The sequence below is a fragment of the Mastacembelus armatus genome, chromosome 21, assembly GCF_900324485.2.
Source record: "Mastacembelus armatus chromosome 21, fMasArm1.2, whole genome shotgun sequence".
Lineage (NCBI taxonomy): Eukaryota > Metazoa > Chordata > Actinopteri > Synbranchiformes > Mastacembelidae > Mastacembelus > Mastacembelus armatus.
In genome coordinates, this window is record NC_046653.1 from 7,160,915 (window position 1) to 7,184,553 (window position 23,639).

The window sequence follows — 23,639 nt, forward strand, 5'->3', positions numbered from 1 at the left end:
TGACAGATAACATACAGGGCTGTTTTCACGTGCGCTGTAAGTGACTCTGATGAAGGCCTTGCGCCAGAAGGCATTGGTGAAATAACGAAGACTCTTCAGTCAGTGAAGTCAGTTGGCTGTTGCTCATTAGGAGTCCAGGCAGCATATACTTAACAGTATATGTCTTTTGTTTCCCCTTTGACTGCGTACACAGGAGTGCGAGTGGTTGCTCTGCCTCTGTGCAGCTATGCGTATGAGTTAAGTCTATAGATGATAGTTGGATGGATATATAACAGCTCACTAAGATGCAAGTTTTTTTCATGCAAAGAAACTAAAGCAAATTTATAAAAAAAAATAAAAATAATAATAATAATAAAAAAAACTTTTAAATGCATTATTCCAGACAGAGGACACTGGGTAGCTATTTTATGTAGTGGTCTGCGCTGGAATCAGATCCTGAGCTGTGAGGAGAGGAGGGGAGGCGGAAAGGGAGGAGGAAAAAACTAACTTGCTGGCACCGCCTGCCAGATTCACAGCAGATCTCAACAATTTATCGCATCGCCGCATCTAACCCTAAACTGTCTACCTGACTCAGCCCGACCATTTACATTCACATCCAGGCTATTCCCCCTGACTTCATATACAGGGAGTTGCTTCTGCTGCTGATGCTGGGGAGATAAATCCTTTATCTCTCATCTTATCGCCATCTCTTATCTTCCTTGCTGCGCAACTGAATCGACACCGGTGGCATATTGGACGCGCTGGATGGCTGCTGCACTTGACAAACCGGTGTAAATCCTTTTTTTCCTTTATCTCCATCTTCCTCTGAGACTGAAAACAAAACAAGTGCAGCAACAATGACAGACCCGGCGACCCAAGACCCTATCCCAGACCCCACTGTTGTGGATCTCTGCCCGGCCACGGTGCGGAACGGCCAGTGCGCCCCGGATGGCTTCACTAACAACCATCACCAGCAAGCCAAAACCCCCAGCCAGCCCGAGCCGCTCCCCACGGGCCAGGAGATGAAAATCACTGACAGCGTGGAAGGAGAAGGTAACTGCATCAATCTCTGTCATGTTTGGCTGTGGCTTTTTTAAAGTTATGGGTGTGCATGTATGTGAAGAGGGGTATTTTTACCCCTGTGGGCTATTTTTAGTCTGCTCTTACTTGAATAATTTATTATAGCCCTACATCAGCAGGATTCAGAGTAAAGCAAAAGTTGAATTCGAAGCTTAAAATGTTCCTTTTCCAGAAGGCAGTCGTTTATTGATAAATTCATTTATTAATTTCTACCTCTTCAGTTTGAGACATCATAGTGCCTCAGGGGACAGACTTACCTGTGGGCATTCAGTTGTTCTGTAAAACATACACCCAGAGGCACACAGACTTAAGACTTGAATTCTGATATTACTTGCATGCATTACAAAGCCTAATGTGTGTATGTGTGACTTTTGTACTAATATAATCCCATTCCTCTATGCATGAAATCTGAAACAAAACATTCCACAGAGGATAATAGTAGGCCCTCGGTTATACAATAAATCCTAAGCCTGTTATTAGTTTATATAGGTGTTTTATTAGTTGATTAAATATCATGTATATTAGATCTGATTTTAAAGGATGATAGGCATAGTAATGAAAAAGTATATGCCACTAATTACACTAATATGACTGTGCCTTGAATAAACTGAAATGGCTATTGTATGTAGTTTTGTGAAAGGTGTAGTATGTTGATTAGATTTTGCTTGTTTCCAAAGGCACTGCCCAACTCACCTGGAAAAAAAGATGAAAGAGGCTAGAACAATATATTGTTGTCTGCTTTCTTTAAGGTATTAAGGATTCTTTAAATGGTTTTAAAACACCGCTTGGTTGACAGATTATCAAGAAGATTGATCCTTTAAAGGAGTAGGTACTTTAGTGATTCCTTGTTGCACATCTAAGTCTTGGAGACAGATAGTGGAAATAGCTGAAATGTTTTCTAATGCAAGACAAATCTCCTCTAGAACTGCATTATTAAATACATTTAATATGCTCAATAGTGCAAACCATAACTAGAAAAGTGATTTTCATGAGTACAGTTGGTAGAGAACCTCTTTAAATGTCTGTAATCAATTGTGTTATGTGGTGTTAGCAAGCTATATGAGCAAACATCAGTGCGAGAGTTTTAAAGTCAAGCAATTGAAATGGATTTACAGCACTTGACATGCTCTACACAACTTACTAGCACCTGCCACACACACAAAATACATTTTGCACTTGCACACACTGATATTCTTCCTCCTTCGCCACTTTCTTTGGCTCTCTCCTATTTACATGATGTTCATTCCATCACGAATAGAAAACCTCTGCAGATACCTGATCATTTCTATTGGTCACATGTAGCAGGCTTTCTATTATGCTTAGATAATAAATGGTACAGTGACGTCAAGTGGTATTCCAGTAAGACCTCTAGTAGGAAGGTTAGGTTAGAAGCAGCAAAAGTAATTAATTTCCATCTTTCACACTCCTCCCGGGAGTTTTGTTTTCAGTCATGTGTATGCAGGCGGGTGTAATCAGCTCTTTGAGCTAGATGTTTAATTATTTTTAGATAAGAAAGGTGTGACTGAGGCAAGTGTCAGCAGAGACACACATCCCCCCTCCCATACACACACAAACCCAAAGCTGAATGACGAGATGTTGGGCACATGCCTTTCGCCTGATTCTCCAGCCAGGGATCATGTGAGCAAAGTGATTTAACCACACTATCTCACTTCCTCTCCCTCTGCCACACACACACACACACACACACACACACACACACACACACACACACCCTCACACACACATACTGGTCAGCCAGTTTAGCCAATATGTTTATAGTAGAGTGTATTAATGTCCTTTCAATTGATAAAAATATTTTGTATCACAGAATTAATTACCGGTAAAATACATTTTTAGAGTAGCCTCTATTAGGTGATGTATGTGCAATTCTGTGATGTCAGTTTTTATATCAGCAGCTACAGTGGTGTGAAAAAGTGTTGGCCCCCTTCCTGATTTCTTATTTTTTTGCATGTTTGTCACACTTTAATGTTTCAGATCATCAAACAAATTTAAATATTAGTCAAAGATACAAGTAAACACATCATGCAGTTTTTAAATGAAGGTTTTTATTATTAAGGGAAAACAAAATCCAAAACTACATGGCCCTGTGTGAAAAAGTGTTTGCCCCCCTGTTAAAACATAACTTAACTGTGGTTTATCACACCTGAGTTCTAGAGGAGCCACACCCAGGCCTGATTACTGCCACACCTGTTCACAATCAAGAAATCACTTAAATAGGACCTGCCTAAAGATCCTCAAAAGCTAGACATCAGAGATCCAAAGAAATTCAAAAACAAATGAGAAAGCAAGTAATTGAGATCTATCAGCCTGGAAAAGGTTTTAAAGCCATTTCTAAAGCTTTGGAACTGCAGCGAACCACAGTGAGGGCCATTATCTACAAATAGCAAAAACATGGAACAGTGGAGAACCTTCCCAGGAGTGGCTGGCCAACCAAAATTACCCCAAGAGCACAGCGACGACTCATCCAAGAGGTCAAAAAACACCCCACAACAACATCCCAAGAAGTGCAGGCCTCACTTGCCTCAGTTAAGGTCACTGCTCATGACTCCACCATAAGAAAGAGACTGGGCAAAAATGGTCTGCATGGCAGAGTTTCAAGACAAAAGACGCTGCTGAGCAAAAAGAACATAAAGGCTGGTCTCAGTTTTGCCAGAAAACATCTTAATGATCCCCAAGACTTTTGGGAAAATACTCTGGACTGTCGAGACAAAAGTTGAACTTTTTGGAAGGTGTGTGTCCCATTACGTCTGGTGTAAAAGTAACGCTGCATTTCAGAAAAAGAACATCATACCAACAGTAAAATATGGTGGTGGTAGTGTGATGATCTGGGGCTGTTTTACTGCTTCAGGACCTGCAAGACTTGCTGTGATAAATAGAACCATGAATTCTGCTGTCTACCAGAAAATCCTGGAGGAGAATGTCTGGCCATCTGTTCATGACCTCAGGCTGAAGCGAACTTGGGTTCTGCAGCAGGACAATGATCCAAAACACACCAGCAAGTCCACGTCTGAATGGTTGAAGAAAAACAAAATGAAGACTTTGGAGTGGCCTAGTCAAAGTCCTGACCTGAATCCGACCTTAAAAAGGCAGTTCATGCTCGAAAACCCTCCAATGTGGCTGAACTACAACAATTCTGCAAAGATGAGTGGGCCAAAATTCCTCCACAGCGCTGTAACAGACTCATTGCAAGTTATAACAAACACTTGATTGCAGTTGTTGCTGCTAAGGGTGGCCCAACCAGTTATTAGGTTTAGGGAGCAAACACTTTTTCACACAGGGCCATGTAGTTTTGGATTTTGTTCTCCCTTAATAATAAAAACCTTCATTTAAAAACTGCATGATGTGTTTACTTGTGTTATCTTTGACTAATATTTAAATTTGTTTGATGATCTGAAACATTAAAGTGTGACAAACATGCAAAAAAATAAGAAATCAGGAAGTGGGCCAACACTTTTTCACACCACTGTATATATAATAAAGTAATATTGGATAGTCTCCAAAACATTTTAATTGTGACTTGCATTTATTTGACAGTTAACTGGAGTTTGTAGGCAAATCCCACTCACTCAAACTTCTCTTGCTAAGGTTTTTGCATTTTCTGGGCTGCAAACTATTATAATATCCATTGAAAAACAGTTTGGTTTTCTTTAAGAATGTTTAGCAACTCAAGGAAAATCAAGAAAAATGTGTAATTTATAACTTAATTTGCTATTTTAAATTTTGTATTTTTTAGAAATCTCATTTATTTATTTATCCATTACAAACTAAGTATACAACTAAAGAAATGCAGACAAAGTTGATTAATGCCTTACACTGTATATGTAAAATGAGGAATAGTGATTACAGATAGGCCCTGTGATGGACTGGTGACCTGTCCAGGGTGTACCCCTGCCTTTCACCCAAAGAGAGCTGGGATAGGCTCCAGCGGATCCCTGTGACCCTGGTTAGGAATAAGAGGGTATAGATATGGATGGATGGATGATTACAGGTATTGAACGATCAAAGAATTGATATTGTGGAAGCAAGTGTGTTCTTGTGACTCAAAATGGTGACTTGATTTGATCTTGCTCTTGGCCCTGCCTGAGACCTTTAGCCATTATTTCTCCCTTAAGCACAAATCATGTGATTTTCTTTGATTTTCTATCTCCAGAGAAATTGATTATAGCCAGATTAAGTGATTTCACATCAGCTAGATGGTGAACGTCATATGGTGAATGGGTTTGGGCTGTAAGCTGTAAGGAGAGTCTGCTCCTGACAACAAAATGTACAGGTTTTAATGAACCCAGTATCAGAATGGCACTGAATGCAATACATTTTGTATGCAATTCTACTAAATACTGCAAATATCACATTGAACTCCATTAAACTTTTTTCAGCAAAACAACAAGAGGCTTACGGTGTTTGGCAGATTTACCTCTAATTAATTGCAAGCTAGCTGTATTTTTCTTAGATACATTATAACAAGCTCAATAGGGGCCCACATGCGAAATCAAATAAACCATCTTCTGTCTACTAACTAGACTAACAGTGGGGCGGATTGCATGCAGGCTGCTCCAGACCAAGAAATATAAGGGATATGTAAAGATAAACGGCAAAAGTCTACTCGGTGCAGTTGTTCAAGTTTTTATCTTGCACTGGAGGAGCTTTGTTTAGACTGAGACTATAAAATTTGAGCAATAACTTTATAGTCCACAAACCCAAGCTGCAACAAGCAATCAATGACAAGTTAACTAGTTTATCAAATGTTTGGCAGGATGTTATTATTAAGTGGACGCCACAACTAACACTGATCAAGTTGTAAGGTTTACACCTGGTTGACTAATTGTTTTAAGTTTGGGAAGATGTCCATTCAGTGATTCCAGATTTCTTATCAATGTGCGGCTGAGAGATGATTTCAGCTGCATTTTAATTACCCAGTTTTATTGGTTTTCAGTAAGACACAACAGCTACAGACATTACTTTAATTTGAAAAAAAAAATGATGTAGAGAACAAGGAGGTAAACGTTTATTTTGTGGAACCATTTAAATGTTTTCATGCACAGTACTGTGTAATATGTGACATGTATATAGCAACCAACTCTGCCGCTGCAATGATGCCTTATCAGTGTTGTAGCCCCTTCATTTGTTCATCTCTGCCAGTAGGATCACTATCTAATCCCAAATGATAATATTTAAGAATCAAACATAATCACTGAATTGAATAGTTAAAAGTTGGTTTATACACTTCAGTAGTTGCCATTAACTGCCTGTTCTTGTAGCCAAGCCAGCATTGTGAAACGGAAACCCCTTCTCAGTATAAGGTCCCTGAGACAAATTTCTGGATAGAATGACAACTGATAGCATTTAAAGGCCTTTTGGATGTAAAAGTTCAGGACTATAAATAATTCATGAATCTGCAGAGTCAGCCTCACATTTCATGACAATGGAATAGCTTCAGGCTGCTCAGAATCTGGACTGCTTTGTTTGTCACTTCTGGCAAAGACTTCTTGCACTGCAACTGGGCTGCTAACTTTGTCTCAGAAGTAAATTGTGCCTGAAAATGCTGTTTAGTTTAGTAAACAAAGGTGGATTCTGGTTGTACTAAAATGCAACATCAGATTTATTTTTACTGAATTATGTTGTTGATGTTCTTGAGTAACCTTGATCGATTTTGTGTTATCTCCTATTTTTTATGTTAGTTTGAGGTACTACTAGAGGTACTATACTGTTAATAGTTAATATGCTCTGCATTTATAAGTGTCCTGTGTGGTGAAGTGAAACGGATATACCGTGGAGATTGTAAGGCTGTGAAGGTCAGTACATAGTTAAACTTGAAATGACCTGTAATCCTCAGTATAAGAAAGGTCCCAGGCGTTACACAGTGCATTGTGTCCCTCAGTGTAAACCCCCAGTGGCCCCTGTGTTCTGCTGGTAAGCAATGATAAAGAGCCAAGAAGAAACAGGTCCATTAATGTACAAGGCAATAATAATTACTCCCTGATATATCCTCTAACCTCTCATAGGGGACTCCAAATAATTTTCTTGTACAATAACAAAACATGGAGCATTTATAGAGAATAATAAAAAAAATCTATAGGATTAAATAGTTGGAGAATGCTTTCTGGTTCTAACTGTGTGTTTTCTCACTGGTAATAATCTTTTGTACATGTACTATTGCAGCCTTTAATTTACTGATTTCTTTAATTTAGAAAGTACTGATAATTAAAGCTGGGACAGAGCCTTATTCCAATCTTCATTTTGTAAAACCCCAAACAGCCACTTCTGTTTCATCATGCTGCCTGATATAATCACAAAATAAAATACACACATAACACAGAAAGAAAGAATTGTCCTTGTAACAGAGTTTATGTGTCTCACTGCAGGTCTTCTCGAGAGCAGCATGAACCTGAAGCCCCATGAGGCCCAGAGCTACAGGAAGAAGGCTCTCTGGGTCTCCTGGATTTCCATAGTGATCACGCTAATACTGGCTGTGGCAGCTTTCAGTAAGCATTTGGCATTTTAATTTAATACTCATGCAACATTTACTACAGTGCACTAAATTAGTTTTGTTGGAATATTGCACTGTTAGGCAGTGAGCAGACTGACTGTCAGTTTATTTCTCTTTTCCCTGTTGGGTAAGAGGAGATGCTGTCATCTAAACGTCTGTTGTAGTCTTTTTGCATGTAGTAACCAGTCTTTCACAATTTGAGGCTGCAAAAGATGCAGAAGATTTGAGTTACAGTATTCTGTGTATGTTAAAGGTCATGAATTCTACTTTAATATAATCAAAATAAACCCAAAGTAATCAAAATTCAAATGAGACTTTCAACTAATATACATGCAGGAAAAAGGTGAAAACAGGTGTTTTTTTAGATTAAAGGTTTTAGCACAAGACTTCTGATATTCTGATCCCTATTTGAAGAGAAAAGACTGGACAGGATATAAGAAAACGTCAACAACAAACGACACAAACTGTAACTTAAAAAATTGCAAATGACAGAACACTGGTTTAATTGAGCCCATGGAGAGCAGTGTGCTGCACATTTTCAATGGATACTTTTAGTGTGTCGAAGTCATTATAATTCATCAAAGAATCCTGTTTAACTCAGTTATGAAAATAAGGGAAAACTAAATGTCAGCCTTGCACATGTATTGTGTCACTAATTTGATATCAGCATATTAAAATCAGGTCACACATTTTTAAACAGTATGACGACAAAGAGCATGTGCTTTTTACCCACACTGACATGATGAAGGTCAACAGGCCTTAGTGCCTTACTTGTTCTATTACAAAGAAGCAGTGTTGGTTTATATTTTGTGTTATGTCAACGATTATATTAGGAACATGTAACACTGAACTACAAGTGACACATGGGAAGAACACTGCAGGCACATTTCTTGCTGAAATTCTGACAAAAAAAATAACAAGAGATGCTGGGACACTGTATTGTTTTACACAGGCTTTAATCACAGGCTGTAGCCTCAGGATAAACTCCACAATGTGCTACCTTAGACTTGTCCTTTTAATCGCAATCAAGTCATTTGAGGTAATTTACTTAGCTTCCTAATTATTTGACTGATGATTCAACGCCCGGGTTTGTGAACTCTTGCTCCTGCTCTAAACTGAGCAATTAATCCAAGTTTGAAATTTTCATACTCCCATCCTGAACAAATGTATGGTTTCAGTCAAATAGTGCAGAATAGCAGATTTCCATTCTTTATTCAGCTTTAACGACACATTTGATCTCAAAGCTTTTGCCTTAGCTGGACTTTTCTTTTTAAAGTCTGCCTGGTGATGCATTTTTGGAGGTTTTTCACACGACACTATGCTGTACCTCAGTGATGTTGCAAAGTAGCAGCAATTTCAACACATATTTTTTGTCTTATGACATACAGGATGTCTGACATGTACAATAGTGTTTGGAAAGCAAACCAAGATCTTGTTTTGTCAGCCTTAAGCCATTATGCGCTCTAATCTATTCCAATATATTCTTATGTTTGATATGCTGGTGACTGATTCTTTTTTTTCCCCCAGAGTTACAGTGTCTTCCAGCTCACAGTTTTTGTTTTGCTGCCTGCAACTTTACTGATTTGGGTTTTGGTTCACAGTTAATAGTATCTTTTTTGGCTGTAGCTAAACCCTGCTTACCAGATAGGCAAAGTCAGCACCTACCTGGTGGACAGAGCGTAGCAGCTACAGAGCCATTTGTTTTATATATTAGCGTTGATCCAAACTGAGCTAAAAGCATGAATGTTAATCTTCCTCTGTGTGTGGATGTACTAGATGTGTATGTAAGCAACTAAAACAATGCTCTTGTCATTTTACATGGTGAAAAATGTGTTTTCAAAGCCACAAAATGGTCAAATAGCTGATGTTAGAGCTTTAAAATTAGTATGGGAAATAGTCGTGATGATGCTGAATGGATACTTTTTTGGGACAATTATCAAAAGTGTGGTAGGTTCTCACATGTTGGTCATGTGCAGTAAAACTCAAGTCACGTTGGGATAAATTAATACAGCTCAGGGAAATAAATAACCTTTAGTTTGTAAATGACATTTGTGTTGTTAATATAGTACAAGATGTGGAGACAAACCATACAGAGCAGTGGAATGGGGAATGTTTTTTCTGTGTGGATGAACACTGAATAGCAGGAGTCAAACAGAAGAACACTCACAAGAATACAAACCATTGAAAGTGGGGAGGCAAAAAGGGTGGGATAGGTGGATGGAAGTGTAGACATGCTGCCCTCCAGAAGCAATAACTGCAGTCTCAAGAGACTGGGTCAGGGTCACTGGGTCAGGTAATTAAATAAATTAAGGCAACACTTCCCTCCTCTGTTGCCACACTGCATGGAGCAGAGGAAACAAGAAACAAACAGAGGTAGTGTGCTGAAGAGGAGCCAACTTAGTGAAAGCAGAGGGAGTGGGAGATGCATATGGAATATGAAGCTCTAAAAGGTGTAGGGGTACCAGGGGACAAGGCAGGATGAGTCCTGGCAGCTGGCGTTGGGGATTTAATGGTTGTGAAGGCTCAACTTTAAAAGAGCATCAGCATGTCTTTGGCCTCCTCTGTGCACTAGTTTCTCTCCATCTTTTACCCTGAATGTCTCAGCTTGTTTTCTTACCCTCTATTTTCTTTACCTCTTTTTAAGTCCTTTCTTATCATGTCTCCATCTTTGCCCGCTGGACGTTTAATTTATGCTATGGGCAATAAAAAAAAAATCATATGCCATTTGCTATATGCCAGCAGGTAACTTTATAGGTTATATTAGGTGACATCTAGAAACTGTGGTAATTATGACATGTGCAAAGAAAAGACCACAGGGAGTGGATGGATGGTTCCTGTTCTTTCTTTATTACTGTTACAATGAAGGTTATTTTCACCCAAAGCACAACCTTTTTCTAAAGCTAACAAAGTAGGTTTTGTGCATAAACCTAATGAAACCATGACGGTTCCTGATGTCTTTGATTGTTTCCATGACGGTGAAGGTCCAATACGTTTGCTGGTGAGAAGGTATGATTGAGCATACGATTGTTACCATGACAATAAAGGTCTAATAGGCAGGCTGGAAGACTTGTTGGGGCAAAGTCAAAAGATTGTTTGATTCTATCAATCCATTCAGTGTCTTTAGTTTTTTGTTCCCCCTCTACTGGGCATGTTTTAATAAACCAGGATAAAAGTTAAAGACCTCGTTATCAGCTCATATATTTTTCATCCTGTTTCTGCCAACCTTTCTAGCCTTTGCTCTTTTTTTCTTTTTCCTGTCTTCTGTCTTCTTTTTGTCTCTCTCCAAGGAAAACAGCAAAGATCCTCTGCCCTTCTGAGACCTTTAGCAGTATTTTAACATTTAGAAGGGATGAACGTTCAAGACCAAGACTCTTGAATGTCTCAGTCATGAATGGCTGCTCTGTGTTAGCTCACAGCCTTTATTGAGGAGCTGTCTTTTGTGCACTCTTGGTTAGCTGTTCACTTGTGAAAGTGGTACAAGTCTGCAAGGCTTTAACAGACATATCAGGCTTAGAGAGCGAGCAGAGAACACACTTCACGAGGTTAGAGGAGGTGGGTTATTGTGCTGTACAGCTAACCAGCCAGATGAAAATGAATATTTAGACAAGCTCAGTAAACCACAAGATGATGTTGGTGAAGCGGAAGTCAGTGAAGCATGTGAACACACAGATGTGGATGTTGAGAGAAGAACTTAGTTTGGAAATCTATTCTTTGTAATTGGAAGAAAACATTACAATACAGTTGTTTTCTTTCATAAAATAAAAAATAAAAAAAATACAAAGCTAGTATTTTGAGTCTAACACCCATCCCGTGTATTTTTATTTTTAATGTTTTTCTGTAAATAAGGCCCTAACACAATAAATAACTATATTTTTGAAGTTGTTATGACTATAGGCTTTTATCAATTTACTACTGCATTCATGCCAGTATTATGTTATTTTCTATGGATTGTCACTGTCAGTTAAAAGAAAAAACAGTACCCCTTACTTCTTTGTCATTTTCTATTGAATATCCCAGTTAAGAATGAAATATAATGTTCATTCTTTAATAACTTTTGAATTTAAGATGATGGATCATTCAACATTTGGAAGAAAATTCCACTACAGAAAATGTTTATCTGACAACACCGTTAATTAATTTAAGAAAATGACTCCATCTTTATTTCCATCTATGCCATGTGACAACGCAGTGGAGGGCAGCTGCCTCAATCCCCTCCCTATCAAATTGATCATATTGTTGACAGTGCTGTAGCCTCACTGCATGAAACTCTTGATACTGTGGCCCCTCTGAAAAAGAAGTTAGTGAATCAGGGGAGATTAGCCCCATGGTATAATTTACATATTCGTACCTTAAAGCAGGCATCACGAAGGCTGGAAAGGAAGTGGTGTTCCACAAATTTAGAGGAATTTTATCTAGCCTAGAAAAACAGTCTACTAACATATAAAAAAGCTCTCTGTGAAGCCAGAACTGCATACTATTCATCACTAATAGTGGAAAATAAGAACAATCCCAGGTTTCTTTTCAGCACTGTAGCCAGGCTGACAAGAAGCCACAGCTCTGTTGAGCCCAGTGTTCTCTTAGCTCTCAGCAGTGATGACTTTATGAGTTTCTTTACAAATAAAATCACAAGTATTAGAGATAAAATTCAGCAGATGCTTCCTATACCTGCCATAAATGAATCTTCTACTACAGTAGCTCTTGAATCATCTGTAAGACCTCAGTTATGTTTAGACTGCTTCTCTCCCATAGATCTCTCTGAATTCACATCAGTAGTTGCTGCATCTAAATCATCAACATGTCTCTTAGACCCCATCCTGACTAGACTGCTTAAAGACACCCTGCCATTAATTAACTCATCTTTATTAGACTTGGTAAATGTATCTCTAGTATCAGGCTACGTACCACAGGCCTTTAAGACTGCAGTTATCAAACCCTTACTCAAAAAGTCTAGTCTTGATCCAGTAGTCTTGGCTAATTATAGACCAATATCCAACCTACTATTTATTTCTAAAATCCTTGAAAAAGCTGTTGCTAAGCAGCTATCAGACCACTTACACAGGAATGAACTATTTGAAGATTTTCAGGATTTATAGCACATCATAGTACAGAAACAGCACTGTTAAAAGTCACCAATGATCTTCTCTTAGCCTCAGATAATGAACTTGTTTCTATACTTGTCCTGCTAGACCTTAGTGCTGCATTTGACATTATTAACCACAGCATCTTATTACAGAGATTAGAGCATGTGACTGGTATCAGAGGAACAGCGTTAACATGGTTCCAATCCTATTTATCGGACAGATTCCAGTTTGTTCATATCCATGATGAACCTTCCATGCGCACAAAAGTTAGTTATGGAGTTCCACAAGGTTCTGTGCTAGGGCCGATTCTGTTCACCTTGTACATGCTTCCTTTGGGCAATGTTATTAGAAAGCACTCTATTAATTACCACTGCTATGCTGATGACACTCAGCTCTATCTATCTATGAAACCTGATTACACAAACCAGTTAACCAGACTTCAAGCATGTCTAACTGACATAAAGGCCTGGATGACCAGTAACTTTCTACTTTTAAATTCAGAGAAAACAGAAGTTATTGTATTTGGGCCTAACAACCTCAGAAATAACTTTTCTAAATTATAGCTACTTTAGATGGCATAGCCCTGGCCTCCAGCACTACTGTGAAAAACCTTGGAGTTATTTTGCCATAACATTGCCAAAGTTAGGGTCTCAAAACGACGCAGTAAAAGTAGTTTATGCATTTGTTACTTCAAGGCTAGATTGCTGTAACTCATTACTATCTGGATGTCCCAGTATCTCCATAAAAAACCTCCAGTTAATCCAGAATGCTGCAGCCAGAGTCCTGACAGGAACTAGCAAGAGAGATCATATTTCTCCTATATTAGCTTCTCTTCATTGGCTCCCTGTAAAATACAGAATAGAATTTAAAATCCTTCTTCTCACATACAAATCCCTTCATGATCAAGCTCCTTCATACCTTAAAGATCCCATAGTACCATATTATCCCAATAGACCACTTCGCTCTCAGAGTGCAGGTCTACTTGTGGTTCCCAGAGTTTCCAAAAGTAGAATGGGAGGCAGAGCCTTTAGCTATCAAGCTCCTCTCCTGTGGAACCAGCTCCCAGTCTGGGTTCAGGAGGCAGACACTCTCTGTACTTTTAAGGCTAGACTTAAAACCTTCCTCTTTGACAAAGCCTATAGTTAGGGCTGGCTTCAGGTAACCCTGAACCATCCCTTAGTTATGCTGCTATAGGCCTAGACTGCCCAAGAACCATTGGTGCACTGAGCTCCCCTACCCTAATCCTCCCTTCCCTTCCCCTCCCCTCTCTTCCTCTCCTCCCCCCTCACATGTATATTCCACCATTGAATGTCACTAACTTCATGCTCTCTCTCTCTCCCCTAGTTTGTGCTCTCTCCCTCTCTCTGTACCTTCTGCAGGTGTCCCTGGTCCTGGAGCTGTATATTGCTGATGTGCAGTTACTGGCCCCACCAACCTGCAGTGTCTATTTGTTGTTTATTGTTGCTGTTCTTTTCTCGCGCTATAGAAATAAAACTGAATTAAAATTAATCCACCAGTTATAAACCAGCATAATGGACAAGTTTGAACTGAAGAAGAATATTCAGGTTGAATTTCCATTTGTGTCCTTAAACACTTTCAAAAACAAATTTTGAATATTTTAAAAACCTGCATCCTTGTTCCATGTTCTTTTTCTTCCCTGCCTTTGCTGGCTTGTTGCTTGTTACCGCCAGCTGTGCAATGTTGTGAAACCATTGGCAGGACTGTGTGTCATTTGCAAATCTGAAAATATATTACTTATTTTTTTAGTGTGAAGAATAGTTAGATTCTAAAATACAAATGACACAAGGACATTTTTTGGATTTCAACCTCTATTTTTGGTGCCTAATTCAGAGAGAACCTTAGACAAAAAGTAAACCAAATACATATTTCCTTTAGTGTTTGTATTTGTAATAGAGCACTTGCACTCTGTGTCTCTAGGATTTACAATTTACAGTTACTTGAGTTTTTCAGCTTTTTAAAGTTTTTTTACTAGATACTGTTATTATCAGGAATACGCTGATTTCTGCATCATGTTTATATGATGTTTTTGTATTGTGCTTGCTAAGCAGTGGCAGGAAACACAGCTGACTGCACCCCAACAAGGATGATTTTCAGATTGCTTTGCAGCTCTCCGGAGCAGGCTATAGGAGCTGGCCTTTGGACTAATAGGCTGCCCCACATTCAATCAGTAGGGCTGCCAGCAACCATTTAATGTTTAAGTAAGGAGAAGGGAAGACTGCTAGGAGGGGGTAAAAGAGGGAGGGAGCAGGACAGATAGAGCAGGGAAATAAGCAGAGTCTGGAGGGAGACTGGAGGTCTCACAGGAAAATGTAAGAGGTGATGAAGAACAAGATTTATGGTAAGAGCCAGAGGGAGACAGCTGGGAACATAAAAAAATGAAGGAAATGATTAGTTGGAAAGATTCAATAGAATATCTTCACTAGTGTGGAGCAGAAGAAACAAAAGCAAAACAGTCCTGGCTAAGATAAAAGTACTGTCTCTGCCCCTTTTCTTTTTATGATTCTTGTTTGCTCTCTCGTTCTTTCTGTCTCTGCAGTAGAGCTCTAATTACAGTGATGTAACCCAGATACATAAAGTAAAAGCCTAACAGAGGTATAAATAAACCATCACTTTATGGCTATCTGTGCCACAACTTTCTAGCTGCAGATAGGAGCTGTGATGAAGAGCACCAGGGCTACAGCTTCCACACAAAAAACCGCTTGTTTGGCTTGTGTTGATGAAGCCACAATTAAACCTTTTCTTCACTTGTAGACCAATGCTTACCGCCACATGTTCTCCCTGTGCTTGTGTGGGTTTTTCTCCAGGTACTTAACATTTTTGATGATAAATGTTACTATCGTTTCTCACTCAGCAGTTTCCAGCTGAACTTTATGGACTTTCGGTGGAGTTTTGCACAATTTCTGAAGCATTGACTTCAGCAGCTTTAGCTATACTGGTTAGCATGAGGTTGTTTTGTTTTGTTTTAAATGGCACCCGAATGTATCCATTTTCTCTGTTAACAGCTCAATGGCTTTCATAAAGGCATTCATACATGCTGCATCCTTTAGATCAGTGTCTTTTCTTTTAGTAGCAGGTTGGGTTTTGACCGGTGAGAAGGGGTCTTTCCTTTTAGAATTACAGAAGTTTCCATCTTCGCAACGTAGTCGTGATAAATGGAAGGATGGTTACTGCGGACCACAACAAGGTGTCTTTCTCGTTGTCATTAAATGATTCTTGAGGGGGGATCTTTTCAAATGGATGTATAAGCATACATAAACAGTTCCAAGGTTAAACCATTGAAGGCTGGTGAAAAAACATAAATACAACTGGGATAGATATATAGAGTTCAAAAAATGTGCCACATTGGGTCAGACCATCTTGCCGGAAGCCGATTACACTCAAACCTGGCTGCTAAGCTTCTCAGCCAGTCACAGCGTGACGAAAGATCTGCCTTCCGTTTCCACTATTCTTGTATCTCTCTCACACACACATATACATGTACACACACACACATGTAGGCTCCTATGTGAGAGAGAGAATATATGTGTGTGAGAGAGAATACATGTATGTGTGAGAGGATCAGAATGAAATATGTCTTGTATGGCCTCTCATATGTAACAATGACAGGTCACAAGATGATCTTTTTTTTGTCACGCTTTTTAATGCTTGGATAAAGTGGATTCATTCACGGTCATTAGAGAATGCATTTGCTGATTCCTGCTGCTTTCACTATCTCACTGGCTAGATCTGGAAGAATAACACAGCCTGGGCAAAAACAAATGATGAATCACAGAAGGCAGAGTGTACACAGTGGAGATGTTTGCATTAAGCTGTACAGTGGTATCTGCAGGCCATTCATCATATCTGGGCAGTCACTGCAGTAACACAGTCGTGCCAATATCTCTACCCTCCCTGCCTATTTTGCTCCAGTTCAGCCTCTCTCTACACTATATTCCCTCAGTCCCTCATCTCCATCTATTTTCCCTTCTTTCTTCCTCTTCACCCAAATCCCCTCTTCCTTTATTCCACTCACCATCTTCTCTCCTTCCCTATCTCCCTCCACACGTACACCCAACCCCACCTTCACCCCCACATACTGTGTATCATGGGGTAGAAAACACAATAATTAATTCATTTGTTTTGACTCCCTGTGCATGCTATTTTTAAGATGCCAGCAGGAAAAGACTGCCAGGCAATATGGTGGCAGACTTCAAAATCAAAATAATTACATTTCAGTTGTTTCTCAGCAATAATTCTTTACAGTGCTTTTACCCTTTTTGTTTGCCCTGTCTGTGTACTCATTACCATCCACACAGCAGGTTAATTAATTGCGTTTCTGCTCTTATTTATTTATTTTTTCCACTGTTCTATTTTATGTAGCTGTCCAGATGTGTATTCTTTGTGTAATTGTGTGATTACCATCTGATGTTAATCCTTAGATGACTTAATCTCCTGGTCCAAATGGTCATTGTGTTATTCCCAGAAAGGTCATTCAGCTTGGCTGCTGCAGCAAAAGTGAACCACAACATACACCACTTCAACTTTCAACTGAAAGAAGAGGTAAAGGTACAATGTGTAATATTTAGAGGCACCTATTAGCAGTTATGGAATATAGTATTCATAAATATGTTGTGTAATCACATTAAGAAAATCATGACATTTTCTTAATCTTAGAATGAGCCTTTTAAATCTATATAGGGAGAAGGTCTCCTTTCACAGAGGCAGCCATATTGCACTGCCATGTTTCTACAGTAGCCCAGAAAGGACATGCAAACAGTGGCTCTGGACAGGGAATCACATTTTGTTTTAAAGGTGGCCGACACTGTGCCCTCTCTCGAGTCTGGAAACAGAGGGCAATGGACAGGCACTGGAGGAATTACTCTAATACTTTAAAATTAATTATCATAATAAATAAACAGCCAGCTCTTAACAGATGGTGTCATAGACAGAGTGGTGAAAATTGTGCCCACATCTTGGACCCAGAGTAATAAAGCAAAGAGCACGTCACTTTTGGACCTAATACATCATACATCATTACCTCTATCATTGCCTCTAGAGTTGTCACCAAATATCCATAAGGCAAATTTTTTATGTTGCGCAAGTAATTCCAAAATGACCATTTCAAGGATGTTGTGCTTTTCCTCAGCTGCTGCTCTTATGTGTAGATATAAATTGTCATGGGCTTCTCCTCCACTTATCTGCCAGCTGTTGAATGAGAAAGCCGTGATTATACTAAAAGATATCTATTCAAACTGGATTACTATTATCTGATGGCCTAGGAATTTCCAGTGGGTATTTTCTGTCAGTTCCTATATTACAAACTTTAATTACAGACATGCAGTTGATAAACTAATCACACATACCCTTGTCACAGATAACTCTTCATAGTGAATTATAATAGTTTTCATCCACATACCACATATGCTTAACCACCCTTGTTCATATAATCTAAACAATAGAAGACAATGTAGAATAGTGAAGCAGAACAAGGCCGCACACTGGACCTTTACTGGTATGTTAATTTTATTGGTGACATTTTATTGGTCTCATTTTTTGCTGTATCTGTAAGCATTGTTTGCTGAAGAGAATGATGCCTTTGCAACCTGTGATTCGATGGCATGTGCTGAGAATGTATTTGCCATTCATTGTAAAATGCATGGCAATTAGTCTATGTACAATTTAGTGGCGCAGCAGTATGTTGTAGTATGTTACGGTTGATAGCATGAGGACAAGGATACTTTGACATCTCAGCGATAGAGTGGGGTTGCTGAGCTCTTAGCTTCTGTGCAAAGCTAACTCGAACACATTCTGGTTTGTTTGTTCATCTCCTTCTGGTCACTTAGCATAATCTCAAAAGTGAAAATTGATATGCTTATTGTAGGAGCATTGGGCAGCATGGTGGCTGAGTGGTTAACACTGTTGCCTCACAGCAAGAAGGTCCTGAGTTTGCAACCCGGCCTTTCTGTGTGGAGTTTACATGTTCTCCCTGTGCTTGTGTGGGTTTTCTCCAGGTACTCTGGTTTCCTCCCACAGTCCAAAAACATGTATGTCAGGTTGATTGGTGACTCTAAATTGCCCATAGGAGTGAGTGTGAGTGTGTGAGGTTGTTGGTCTCTATGTGGCCCTGTGATGGACTGGTGACCTGTCCAGGGTGGACCCCTGCCTTTCACCCAAAGAGAGCTGGGATAGGCTCCAGCTGATCCCTGTCACCCTGGTTCAGGAATAAGAGGGTATAGATGATGGATGGATGGATTGTAGGAGCTCTGAGGGAGGTTATTTGCTGTAATAAATGTAAAGAATTATTTAGGATGATCTAAAATGGTAACGCATGTACACCAGTACATGCTTTCAAGGATTTCATTCTTGACTAATTAGAACTGTTTTAAAAAAAAATCTTAATGACTATACAGCTGTGAGTAACTGTGCTAAATGTTAATGCATGAAGGCATTCAAGCCAGTTGCATTTATGAGTTGCAATGTAGATCTGCATAGCTCTGTTTTTCTGTAAAAGTACCAAACACATCCCCTGTTATTCACACTCTGAAGCTCCAGTGAGCGCAGCAGTGAGGTTGTCTTCAGAGTGCTCAGCTTCTCACACCAGATGCTTCTGTCACATTTCCCCTCCTTCTGTTCCGCACTGAGAGGACATAGACTCACATGCATAGGCACACACATATAGAAATGCCATCCTCACAGTGAATGACGCAAGTTGAAGATATGAGCTTACTTCCTAAAGCTGTATATGAGCCACAGTCTTAATTGTAATCACCAGTGATTGAAGTGTCTACTGGGTGTTAGCTTCATTATGTGTGTGCATGAATCTGTGTGCATGACACTGGGTGTCTGTACTCAGCCCTTTGTTCTTTAGGTCTAGTTATGAAATCTTTATAAGGCAGTGGATAATGTCAGAGTTATAAATCATAGTATTACTGTTTCCTCTTTAACCAGAACACCAATTTTTCTTCTTTTCCACTAGGCGTTCTCATTTTCACTACATCCAATAGCAGATCAAGTCCAGGCCTGGTGCAGTAATGAAAAAGACTTCTCTCTTTATTCTTTTTTTGGTGTTGTTATTGTGTGTGTGCACCTGGGTAGTGCTGAAAGCTCTTGGTGTTCAGTGGATACCATGTGGTCCAACATGGTTTGCTGCTCAGCTTCAGTTATCATTGGGGTCTGGTAAATAAATTATTATTGCTAAAACAGTCACACATGGAAACACGTGTAACATGATGACTGGTTATGTCACACAGAGTAATGTATTTACACAGATTCATCCTCTCTTAATCAAGACCTGTTAAAGTGTAAGTTTGTGTATTAGAGTCCTGTTTAGAACTTGCATCTGACCATTTTATATTCATGTGTAACACTTTGTTTGATATCTCTCACTAGAAAATACAAGTGGAAGTTGTCTGAATGGGATCAGAACTGGAAAAAATGAATGCACTAGTTTGAACATGATTTTGTGGTACAGAAAACACAATCCATTTCCATTCTGGCATTTTGTAATGAGGCTAAATGTTTTAGTTCACATTGGGATACAGGGTTTTGTCACCCTGTTACACGACTCAGCCTTTTACTGAAGGGATTTTTGTTTAGGTTTTACTCTAACTCGCTGATCCTACCTGTAGTTTGTGAGAGGCGGTCAGAGGTTACAACCGTTCTCTCGTTAAGGGTAGTTTTAGCTATCTGTCAGTACTTCAAACATGCAAAGTCATCTACTGCAGCTTTAAAGACAAAGTCACTGAAAATATCCTTTGTCACTGCTTTGTCAGGCTACACTATTGATGTCCTTCTAAAGAAAATTAGTTTGAATACCCTGACTGCCTGATACAGGACAGAAGAAGAGTAAGAGATGCCGTGGTTTCCACACAAGACCTTAATCCTTTACTTTTAAAATCTATATCTGAATCTTTGCTGTCCACAATCTCTGACTCTCTGTGCCTTTGGCTTTCAAATAAACACTGTAAAATATATAGAACATCTGATTTTAAAAAAAAGTATGTTGGTGTGAAAGCACAACAGCAATATAGCAGTATGTTTCAATGCTGGTATGGGTTTGCAAACTCACACAACACTTCACCTCACTGTTGATACGTCAGGGAATTTTGGGTAGGCATTTTCATCAGAGGCTGTAGAGTGTTTTATCTGTGTACTTGCTTGGCTGTCAAAAACTCTCCATCTGCAGAATAATTATAGAACATCCTCTCTAGACAGCCTCACACCATCTTTTATCAGTCAGCACCACTTGACTATTTTTAATCCTCACTGATGAGACTAAAGGTGGTGTGGTGTAATCAGATATAAACATCAGAAGAGAGTGCGTCAATATCTGTTAATGTCTGGTTGTAATGTTATATCAACATCATGTTGAGATTTTGCAATCTTGAATTTCTCAGGTTAAAGAATGCAAGTCCAGGTCTATCAGTATGAAATAACCTTGACTGGGAGACAGGATGGATTTTTGTGTAGTTTTTGGTGTGTTTGTGGCCCCCACAGTTGCTGTAGTCTCACCTTCTGGGTTTTACATCATCTTTCTGCTGCTGTTGCATGTGATTTATGCATGAGAGGAACTCTTGTAAGTTCCCTTAAATATTTATAGCAGTTCAATTAATTTCAATGTACAACATGTTAGCAGTGGTGTAGTTAAGGTGGTTAACAGCTGATTCGATTTCAAAACTGTAATTGGTTTGTCTACTGTGGTGCTAGCAGCACCTTGAGGCAGTATTTAGGTGCATTTACTGAGCTACAGTAAATGCAAACATCAACATGCTACAATGTTATTGCTAATGTTCAGCAATTAATGTTTACAGTGCTAATAATTTTAGTTCATGCTATGTGCAGTTGAGGATGATGGGAATATCATTAGATTTGCAGATATTTGCTCAAATTGAAATTTTACCCTGATGATGGTGCTAGATGGAAAGTCATATGTTCACTGAATGTGTTAGTATTTTACTTAAGCGGAACATAATTCAATAAGCTCTAACATAATTCATGTCGAAGCCATTGTGAATGAAATGTTGAGATATTTTACTAGCTGGTCTATATCCATTGATGATGTAAAATTTCTTTTTACCCCCTCATTTTTCACCATGACTAAATAAATCTGGTCTTTAAAATCACTATAATTCCCTCTAAATGCATATTAAAAATAGATTTTAAGAGGACAATTCAGTGTCAAAGTCAAGCCGAACATGAGTCCTGCAACAAAGTAACCTTTGTAGGAGGTTGACCTGTATAGGACTCCCTATTAAGTGCAAATTTGACCTTTTCTGCTTGCTTCTCACCCTCCCTGAAGCATTTTCTCCTTTCTAGTCATCATCAAATCAAATCACCGTATGAGAAAAAAGAAAAAAACATGCAACTTCATTTCTTTTGTAAATGCTCTGATTTTCTCTAGTGACTTTCTCAAATAAGAGCATTGCTTTCATTTCAAGTATCAAGCCTTTTTAATGGACTCTTATTGAAATGGTAGCGTTTCTTATGTAGTGAGGGAACAGGCAGTAACACTGTCAGAGTAGCCAACAGCTAGTTCAGCTGTGATCAATGGTAAACTGATTCTTGCTATGATCCATTACCAAGAGGCCCAGGATTCCTCATGCTGCAGTTTTTTTACCTGGGAACAGATTATATGCTGGCAAGGTTGGCCTCAGGGTAAAGGGATGGGGAAAGCCTAATTTTCCTCTTAATGCATAAGTACTTTATTGAGTCCCTTACTGTTGGGCTTATGGAAATTGTATAGGATCAAAAAAGGGCTATAGGGGGTGAGGAAGTGAAAGCAAGAATGAACAGACATATACTTTATCATTGTTCCAATGACTAATTTCCATCTTTGCCTTTATCATTTTAGAGCACATCTACGTAACTGAAAAAAACTACTGTGAGTCTGACTTTCTCTGTGCACTCCCAAACATGGTTAGACCTTTGTAGGTTTCATTAACTCATTATAAGAAAAGACAAATACATATGTGGCCATGTGGAGAGGGAGGGTGACAGAAAGGCCAGGCAGTGGAGTCCAGCAGAAATGAAGAAGAGAAATAACTGACAGCAGACAGTGAGGATGAAAATTAAAGTTAGTGATAGAGCTGGCAGAAAATGGCAAAGATCAAGTCAGAAAAAAGGGAAATGTAAAGGGTACTGAGACAGGTGGACCCAAAAGCACAACGGGGCAGACGTGAGATTAAATAAGAACTTTAATACCAGGCGGCAGTGTCCATAATGGGAAAGGCAGATCCAAATCCATATTAGGCAGAGATTTTAAACCAGCAAAGCAATCCAAATAGCAAAGGTATCCAAAATGTTTGACAAGAGAATTATCCAAAGATGTAAACAGATCATACACAGAGTACTTGATGATGAGACAAGGTAAGGCTGGTAAACCGACTGAACAAGGATTACAGCACAGACAAACTGGCAACCGGTGACTGGATGGGCTAGCGTACAAGTACTCTACAGCATGACCTTAATTAACAGAGTAAACTAGATGCACGTGGATAATTGAATGACTAGAGCAACTTGACAGAAATGGAACACAGACTTGGATATCACAATAACCAAACATGGATTGAAATCAGACAAAAGTATTAAATCCTGACAGGAAGAGGGATTGCAAATCTTAACACCCATGGAGAGGCAGACCTAGAGCTGCTAATATTTGTATTAGAAAAACCTTGTTACTGCTACACATATTCAGCTGATGATGGCTGGACAGTCCTGGAGTGATTCTGGACTTTAAAAAATAAATAGCAGGTTCAGATTTGATGTTACATTGCAATATCCAAAGGTTCAGGTATTGATCTGATAACCACTTCTGCAACTCAATATTCCTCTCTACTGCTATCACACATTCATTCAGAGAAAAAAATAAACAGCTGGCAGCCTGAATTTAAATTGTACCTTTTTTGACCTTCAGCTGACCTTCACATTTAGCTTAATGAGACAACATTTTTAAGTCTACAGTAGTCTCTGAAAATGCTCTTGTGGAGGTATTT

General features: G+C 39.1%; 1 protein-coding gene across 1 annotated transcript in view; it reads left to right on the forward strand.

Moving 5' to 3' along the window:
• Positions 1-465: 465 nt before the first annotated feature.
• The window catches only part of tmem163a (transmembrane protein 163a), a 57,381-nt gene continuing 34,207 nt past the window's right edge, over positions 466-23,639 (forward strand). Inside the window, exons 1-2 of the mRNA XM_026296493.1 lie at positions 466-1,032; positions 7,443-7,562. Of these exons, the coding sequence (XP_026152278.1) occupies positions 837-1,032; positions 7,443-7,562 (316 nt within the window). The 5' untranslated portion in view covers positions 466-836. The remainder of the gene's footprint in view (positions 1,033-7,442; positions 7,563-23,639) is intronic.